General features: G+C 38.0%; 1 protein-coding gene across 1 annotated transcript; it reads right to left on the bottom strand.

Annotated features, from left to right (window-relative positions):
• Positions 1-44: 44 nt before the first annotated feature.
• On the bottom strand, positions 45-6,946 carry LOC5569127 (two pore potassium channel protein sup-9). Its single transcript, XM_001652683.2, has 3 exons — positions 6,112-6,946; positions 665-1,283; positions 45-596 (listed from the first exon to the last, which is right to left on the bottom strand). The coding sequence occupies exons 1-3, from the start codon at positions 6,236-6,238 to the stop codon at positions 323-325; spliced, it is 1,020 nt and encodes a 339-aa protein (XP_001652733.2). The 5' UTR covers positions 6,239-6,946; the 3' UTR covers positions 45-322.
• Positions 6,947-8,950: the final 2,004 nt, after the last annotated feature.

The following is an 8,950-nucleotide window of genomic DNA, read 5'->3' as shown; positions in this document are numbered from 1 at the left end:
ACGTGGCATTTCTCAAAGTCTGGAAAGATATGAGGTGCTGGGAGTTTCTATCACTATTTTTATTGAAAATTAAAAATCTTAATCCAAGATGTACAGAAATTTAGAATTTAGCATTAGTCTACGTCCAATAGTATAACCTATCTCTCCGTCCTATTTCTCCGCAGCCCCTTCTAAACATTATTGGTTCTTCAAAGAAGCTCAAAGATATCGACCGCGGTTGCTCCTTCGCATCACTCGGTTGGCTCTGATCTATCTTTTAAAATCTAAATTTGGCAATTCGGTTGTCACTTTTGTAGTAGCACAATCCCTCCTCCCAATTGCCCTATATCGACATGCGCTTCAGGCTAATGGTGCTGGTAATGATGTCCGCCGGATGATACCCTTGATCAAGCAGAAACTCGTTCTCGTGGGCCGTAAAGCTGTTTCCCCCGAGGCAGGTGCACGAGCAAACGGACGTGTCTTCCTCTTCGATTTCCGAACAGTAGTTGTTGAGCTGTCCACAGGACAGCAGCTTCCCGGTGGACTCGGACTCGTAGTTCAGCCCATCCACCGACGACTGCATCTCGGCTTCATCTCGTCGAATGTCTTCGGCGTTCCTGAAATGAATTTGAAAAGGAATGATTATTGTTCCGTCGCATGTTTCTTGTGACTACAACTATCTTACATAGTCATGAATCTCAGCACCAACAGATTGATACTGGCAGCAACGACCGCCAGTCCAAACAGGATGAACACCAGACTCAACGCCACGTAGCCTGGTTTGTTGATCAGCGCTTGGTCGTTCTGCAGCGCCACGTAGTCCCCAAATCCAATTGTCGTTAATGTAACGAAACAGTAGTAGAAGCTATCGAAGTAGGACCACCCTTCGTACTTGGAGAACACGGCCGCTCCGGTTGTGATGATGACCGACGAGAGCAGCCCGGTGGCCAACATCAGGTTCATCTCGGTGGCTTCCGTTTGCTGGCAGCGAAGGTACTTCTTTGCCCGTCGTATCACAACGGAAGCAAACTTATTCAAACGTTCGCCTATGCTCTGGAACATCACTAGCCCCAACGGGATGCCAACCATGGCATAGGCCATGCAGAACGCTTTCCCCCCGATGGTGACCGGTGTCGAGTGGCCATAACCGATCATGGCCAGCACCACCGTCGCGAAGTAGAAGGCACCGGCGAACTTCCACTGCGGGCCGGCCTTGTGCGGTTTGTTCTCCGTGATGACGATCTCTATCATGTGATAGTCCTCCGGAGTGATGTTGTACTTGGCTACGAAGGTGGCTTTGACATCTAGAGACGGAGGAGAAATAGTAGATAGCGCTATAAAAAACAACGGCAAAACAACGCTAGCAGGGTCAACTAGTTGGAAATGAAATCCCGGGAAGTTTTTTTTTGTGAAGGTCCTCAATAAATTTCAGGAAAGGCATTGGAATGGATCTGAAAGAATTTCTGAAAAAATCCCTGCAAACATTTTAAACCTTTCTAATGCACTAAGAAAAAGTTACACCTTATGCATCAAAGGTCAACAATGACCAATGACGATCTCAAAAATCAATTTTTGAACCGATAGACCCATGCCAAAAGTCAAACATAAAATACTCCTCCTTTTACTGGCATTACGTCCCAATCGGAATAGAGCCTGCTTTTTAGCTTATTGTCCTACAGTTATTTAGTGATAGTTTCCTTTGCTCATTCGACAACTCATAATTCATGTCTTTTTTATCTAGGAGTAAAATTACATTTTATCGCTGACGAATTATAACTTTTGACAGCAATCAAATGATACATTCAAATCAGGCTCAAGATGTTTTGATAAATCTCTTCATGGATCCCTCCAAAGATTTCACCTGGGATTTCTACTAAAATTTCTCAATTCCAGAGTTTTCTTCAGAAAAAATCTCTACATGGGGTTTTCCCGGGTTTCTCCAGGGATTCCACCAGCAAAATCTCTACAGTAATGCTTCCTGGGATACCTCCAAGAATTCACCAGGGTTTCCTCCAAAGATGCCTTCAGGAGTCCTTCAGTAATTAACTTAGATAATTCTTACTACAGGAGTTTCTCCAGAGAGATTCCCGCATAAATTCCTCTAAAGCTCCAGAAAATCTCTTATGGTTTCCTCTAGAAATTATTCCTGGGATGAGCTGAAAGAGAATCGAGTTTAATGTAATGAAATATGCTTTTTGTTTACGCAGCCTATACAAAAAACGTTGAATACCAAATTATACAAAAAACGTTAAAAAAATACTGAATAACCGAAGAGCATATTTTATGTTTAATAGAATTTTTTAAAGAATTTCTCCAGAAATTTCCTCGGAAATCACTCCATAGATTCATGCAAGATTTTTTTTTTCCAGAAATTTCACCGAGTATTCCTCTACAGATCACTCCAGAACATTTTAAGAGGTTCCTCCAGAGATTGCTCCATGAATCCCTCCAGAAACTTATCCAGGGATATCTAAAAAAATCTTCAGAAAAGGAGTTGCAGGAAGAATTTCTTTAAAAAAAATCGTGGTGGAAACCTGAAGGACTTATTATTCTAATTGATGAAATCCCTGGAAGAATTTATGGGTGAATCTCTGTAGGAACTTATAGACGAATTCTTAGAGGAATACCCGGAAGATTTGTTTGATGCCCAGAACGAATCTCTGGATATATTATCTGGAAAAATTATAAGAATCTCTTTATGAATTTATGAAATTATTTTTTTTTGTAGAATCCTTATATGAATTTTCGGTGGAATCTCCGGAAGAATTCCGGGAGCGATCTCTGGAGAAAATCTCAGAAATAATTCGTAGAAAAATATCGAGAGGACTATTTGGGGAATTTCTGCAGAAATCAATGGAAAAATATCTGAAGTAATCCTTTTAGAAATCGTCGTTGTGTAACCTGGAGAAAGCCTTGCGAACATCTTTGCAAAAATCCCTATAGAGATTTTCCTAGAGGATTTTCCTGGAAGATTTTTTGGAGGAGTATGAGGAGAAATCACTTGAAGAATTTCTGAAAGAGTAGTAATTCCTGGAACAGTTTCCTAAGGAATGATGAAGATGGTATTGGATGAATCTATGGTGGAATCGCTGTAGGCATTTCGACAGAAGCTCCTAGCAAAATCGCTGTAGGAATCTTTGTATAAATATTAGTGCAAAAATTCTTGGAAAAATCCTTGGAGGAATCCCAGGAGCAACTCTTGGCAAAATTCCTGAATGAGTTGCTGAGGTATTTCTGGAGCCTTCTCGGAACCGGTTTAGAAAATCTGATACCGAACAAAAGTTCTTCCTGGAATCTAATGGGTATCGGAAGGAATAGATAAAATATTCAAGGAAATTCTAAAAACCATGAAGTTTTTCAGTTTCCGACGATATATCCAAACGACTTCCTCGACATTCAAATCAAAACAGTGCAGAGCCCGATACACCAGAGTGGATTTAAATTAGAGTGGCGTCAATGTCAAAATTGGAACAGCGGCGAACTGTCATTTCCATAGAGCTTAGTGACATTTGAACAAACGAACACTCGCATATGCTCGTAATACACAGTTTGTTATTGTTTTCCTCAACGATACTTACACACGCTTTCCAGACTCACCAAAATGCATATGGATATATTACCCAATTTGAAAAATTTATACACAGATTTTGGGTGTCTTTCGAGACAGATTGCATGTTATTTTCCACCCTGATGGAAGCTGTGAAGGTTTCTCAATTGGGATCACATGAGGACATCCTGTCGGAGTCTAAGAGTAATCCATCGAAGAATTCCTGAACGATTCCCTGCAGGAACTGCTGATGAAATCACTGAAAAGTCTCGTGAAGGTTTGCGAAGAATTTCCTGAAATAATTCCGAGAGAAATTCCTGAGATAATCTTTGAATCAGTTCTTGAAGAAATCTTTAAAGTATTCCTGGATAAATTTTGGAAGTAATTCCTGGAGAAGTTGCTGAAGAATGCTGTCGAAAAATTCTCATCGAGGGCCCTGGAAAAGTTCAACAAGTAATAACTGAAGGAGTTCTTTCAGGAATCTTTGAAGAAATTTATGAAGGTATCCCTGGAGGAATTTCGCAAGGAATCCTTGGTAAAATTTTTATACGAATCCTTTGAAGAATATCTGAAAAATTCCTTGGAGGAATTCCTAAAGGCGTCCTAGGACTCCCTCAAGGAATTCTTGGATGTATACCTGATGGGGCTATGAAGGTCTTCCAATTAGGATCACTAGAGGAAATCCTGTTGGACACCTGAAGGAATCCCTGGAAGAACTCCTGAACGATTCCCTGTAGGAACTGCTGATGGAATCCATGGAAAGCTTCGTGAAGAGAATTTCCTGAAGTAATTCCGAAAGAAATTCCTGAGATAATCTCTGGATCAGTTCTTGAAGAATTTATTGGAAAGATTCTCAAATAAATTTCTGAAGTAGCTCCTGGAGAAGTTCCTGACGGATGCAGCCAAAAAAATAAGATCCCTGGAAGAGTTCCAGAAGTAATCACTGGAAGAGTTCTTGAAAAAATCTTTGAAGGAATTGCTGAAGCAATCCCTAAAGCAATCCCTGGTGAAATTCCTAAAGGAATCTTTAGAGAAACGTATTGAGGATTCCCTGTCGGATTTCTAAAAAGGCATTCTTGTAGGAATACATTAAAAAACCAAAAACAATTGCCATCTAAATTTCTGTACGAATATCTGAAGCAATCTCAGGAGAATTTTCTGGAGTAATCTATGGACGACTCATTGAAGCAAACTCTGCAGAAGTTCTGGGAAAAATCTAAGGGGAAAATCCTTAAGCAATCCCAGGAAAAAGCCATGAAGAAATATATTCCCAAACTGAAAAAAAATGTTCTACAAACTATAGAGAAATACCTTAAGTAATCTCTGGTGGGATATCTGAAGCAATTTCTGTAGAAATATCTGAGGCAATCTCTAAAGAAATTTTTGAAGTTATCTATGAGGAGATTTTTAACGCAGTGTCGCAGTGAAATTCTTCAAGAATTCTATAATTTCTGAAGCAATCTGTAGAGAAATTTCTCAAGCAATCTCTTGAAGAAATCTTGAAACAATCTCAACAGTTATATTTGAAGCAATCCTTGACAAAAGCTGTGAATCTTCGAAAAAATCCTCTAAAGGTTAACTACTGGTTGTGCTTGTATATTCCTTAATAATGCTTGTTCATTTTCTTCCCGTGACAATAATTTACTATCTCTTTTACTTGCAATCGCAAATTCGAGAAGCTTCAAAAATGGAAGAAATGATCCGTTCAATCTAATTCTAACAATCGAACAAATCCTCATGCCATTATCTATTGCTAAAGAAGAACTCCCTTACATCTCACCGCAAACCATCATAAAACGGTGATAATCAGTTTTGCGTGACAATCAAGCTACTGACCACTCTTTTATGATGACAAGTAGCTAATTGCTATCTCTCACCTGTTATCATATCATTTGTACGCCACATACACTGAAACCTCCATATACGTACATTACTTCTAATTACCTAATTCCATACACGTAATATTCCATATTTTTTATTTTTTCCAATAATAATTCTCACAAGTAGAGCTATCAGGGTATTTAATTTAGAAAAATCCTGAAGAGTATTCATCAAATAAAAGTCTCTCAAAGCAATTCTGAATTATTCGATGAGCGATGTTTGGCATTGAACTCACCAATGACGTTTATTTCCATTTTGCTGCTCAGTGCATTGAAAAGGCAGATAGGCAGCTAAGAAAGTATATTTACGAAGTTGTGTTAGACAGAACCACCCAAAGTTTCAAAAACATTAGTTCCAAATTACAAAAAAAAAGATATTTGAATGATGATTGCAACTCCACCACATGCTGCATTCATTCGAGCATTACGGTAAACAAAAAAGTTTGAATCTCTATTGGATCCAGTTTTTGAATAAGTTTCAGTACTTACTGCTTTATGTATGTTATTAGCTATCAGAAAAATTATCAGCTCACCCTCTTAACCATTCAAAGAGCAAGCATTCCCATGCAAAATATGCAAAACAATATTTGGATCCAATAGAGAAACGTAATCTAAGAACTATTTTACTACCGAATTTTACCCCAACATGAACTGCTCTGACCCATCACGTAAACGGAGCTTCCAGTGTCGCCGATTGATACTTACTCTTCAAAAATTCCCACCGCCTGGCTTCTGTTTCCGACTCGAGTGCATCAAACACGGCCGCCCCTATCAGCAGATAGGTGAACGTACAAACCACCAGCGAAAGAGTTCGGATATTTTGGCGTTTCATAGTGCAGTTGCTAGTCACCTTCTCCCCCTTTCCAGTCCAGTCGCGTTTTCTTTGTCCTAATGTAGGATGTCGAGGCAATCGATGGCAGAACTGCAGCGAAGGATTTTTCGGGGATATTACTGGGGTCTACGATGCAGATGATGACATTTTCCTTTCCGCTTTCGGTGGATTTTGGTCCCGTGTGAATGAAATTGCAATTTTCTAATAATGATTTCCCAGGTATCGCTTGAATATTGCTGTTCGGTTTTCTGAACTCAGTGTCCAAGGCTTAGATGGAGTATCAACTTGAATAATTCGCTACTTTCATGATTTATCACTTTGAGATTGCACTGAATCCGACATATTTCGAATACTTTTTACATGAATAATTGTGACTAATTTGCTTTATTTTGTGACTAATTTTGGAAGAACGAGTGGTGGCTGGTGAAATTTTCCTCCTCGTTTGACAACTGAATGCAGGACACGGCAGGATAACTTTGACAGCGAAGGATATTCGTGTTCGAAAACTGTTGCGTGGGAGATATAGATTGAGAGAGTATCCGCTGATGAACAGTGCGAGATATTGCACCGCTCAGGATAATAAGGCGCTCTGTTTTGTATCCTGCCCTGATAGGAGAGGAAGCACGTGCGTTTGATGTGATGGGAATAGTCTTATTGTATGAAAACCCGTGTTGAAATTGGATTGGAATGCTATGTGTCGCGTTGCATTCAAGGAAGGGTTTTAAGAAGCGCGATTAACTTTTTATTTGTGGTTTATTTTTTAAAGGTTTACGTGATCCATGTGTTTTAAAAAATAATGTACTGTTTTGTAATTTTTTTATTAGTCTGAATACAAATGTGTTTTTTTTTAAATCTAGGTGTTCTGTATTTGACAACACTGACTGTCATTCAATTTCGAAAAAAGAAATTCAAATTATGCTGTTATATTGCAATTATTAAGGCTAAGTAGTCTGTCATTCGGAGCCTTCCTTAGCTGAGTGGTTAAAGTCCGCGGCTACAAAGCAAAGCCATGCTGAAGGTGTCTGGGTTCGATTACCGGTCGATCCAGGATCTTTTCGTAATGGAAATTTTCTTAACTTCCCTAGGCAAAAAGTATCATCGTACCTGCCATCGTAGCAGTTATTTTGACACATGTCTTCGATGTGGTAGAAAAAGTGTTTTCCATAGAAAAATCGATCGTTTTGAGTCTAAAATAACTTCTGAAAATGGTCTATAAGTATTTGTTTGCAATTTATTTGAAGAATTCTTGCTTGGAAATTGATGTTTTAGAGAAAAAAAATTCTAGGGTTAGACGCGATTCGTCATCAAGAACAAGAGGTTTTAAAGAGTAAATGTCATATTTTATTCTTCTTACTTATTGTTAACTAAATCTTACTATATAGAGTGTTTACCGTGGCAATAGAAGATGGCAACGATTTTTGTACGGAACAATTGGTATTGTACTTGCACATTTCTTTCAATGTTTTAACGTAGGATATTCTGACAGGGAGCCAGCTTCTGAATATTTAAAACTGAATTTTGAATCTTATTCAGCGCCTTCTCTTTGGTCATAAAACAAATATTCCGTATTATTACAGTGTACAGTACAACATAGTCGAACATAACATTTGTTAAACGATCAAAACTAAGTGCTTAAATCGAAGCTTCAAATTTCTGTTAAAAAGTGAATACTGATTATTGATATAGGGTAGGTGTACCAGTTATGGCCATAGTGGTTCCCTATTTCGCCATACGTGATAACTTGAACGTCTCCACATTTTGAAAATTTGTGTGTGTTTTATTAGTAAGATATAGGATATATCTTGATGTTAAAACATTCAAAAAGATTAAAAATGTAAAATTCATCGAAATTTCACATATGGCCAAATAGGGAACCACTATGGCCATAAATGGTACACTTTCCCTATTTGGTTTTTTTCTAGCATGAGTCCTAGATAGGGAAAGTGTACCAGTTATGGCTATAGTGCTTATCTATTTGTGCATATGTGTTTTCTCGAAAACTTTCACATTTTGAATATTTTTGAATGTTTTTGATTCATTTGATATCGAAATATTAAGACACACAGAAAGATTGAATATTTGAAAATAATCAAATTATCACTTATGGCGAAGTAGGGACCCATTGTGTCCATAAATGGTACACCTATCCTACTTCATTCGATCTAATTATTGAGACCTTTCTTATAGTGACTACACTGCCTTTCTACGCCTACTTGTCCCATGTTCTATGTAAACCTTAATGACCGTGTGACAATTATGCGGAGAACGGCAGTACACGTGTAATTGAATGTTTCGAATTGAACACTTTTTAATTATGTGGGAATTTTGAAAGTTGAGTTTTGAAAAATGTTGCTTTATACATTTTGATGCTGCTATGAGGAACACTCGCTTGTACAGGAAGTCTAACAGACTTGGTTTTCTGGAAATTACCCTGAAGTGGCTTGTCCAAAATTGAAGATGTCCTTCAGGAAGGCTTCGAGTTACGATTCAATCGTTATATAACATTTTCAATACTTTTGTTTCTCAATTCATTTATTTATTTATTTATTTATTTATTTATTTCGTCAATCAATAGTAGACTACACATTTGCTTAATTCTATGTTGTATTATATCTTAAGGAATTAAAATATTGTCTTAGCTTTGTTCGCGACATGGTCAGATCAATTTCTGTGCAATGCTGATTATAAAGAGACATCATTCGATTCATTGGG

Source organism: Aedes aegypti, chromosome 1 (genome assembly GCF_002204515.2).
Source record: "Aedes aegypti strain LVP_AGWG chromosome 1, AaegL5.0 Primary Assembly, whole genome shotgun sequence".
NCBI classification, from domain to species: domain Eukaryota; kingdom Metazoa; phylum Arthropoda; class Insecta; order Diptera; family Culicidae; genus Aedes; species Aedes aegypti.
Note: the sequence above shows the minus strand (reverse complement) of the source record. Positions and strands in the feature narration are given on the sequence as shown.

Coding starts and splice junctions, on each gene's coding strand:
- LOC5569127 (XM_001652683.2), bottom strand. CDS start 6,238: ATGAAACGCCAAAATATCCGAACTCTTTCGCTGGTGGTTTGTACGTTC. Junction 1,284..6,111: donor GCGGTGGGAATTTTTGAAGA/GTAAGTATCAAT, acceptor CTCCGTCTCTAG/ATGTCAAAGCCACCTTCGTA. Junction 597..664: donor GTGCTGAGATTCATGACTAT/GTAAGATAGTTG, acceptor AATTCATTTCAG/GAACGCCGAAGACATTCGAC.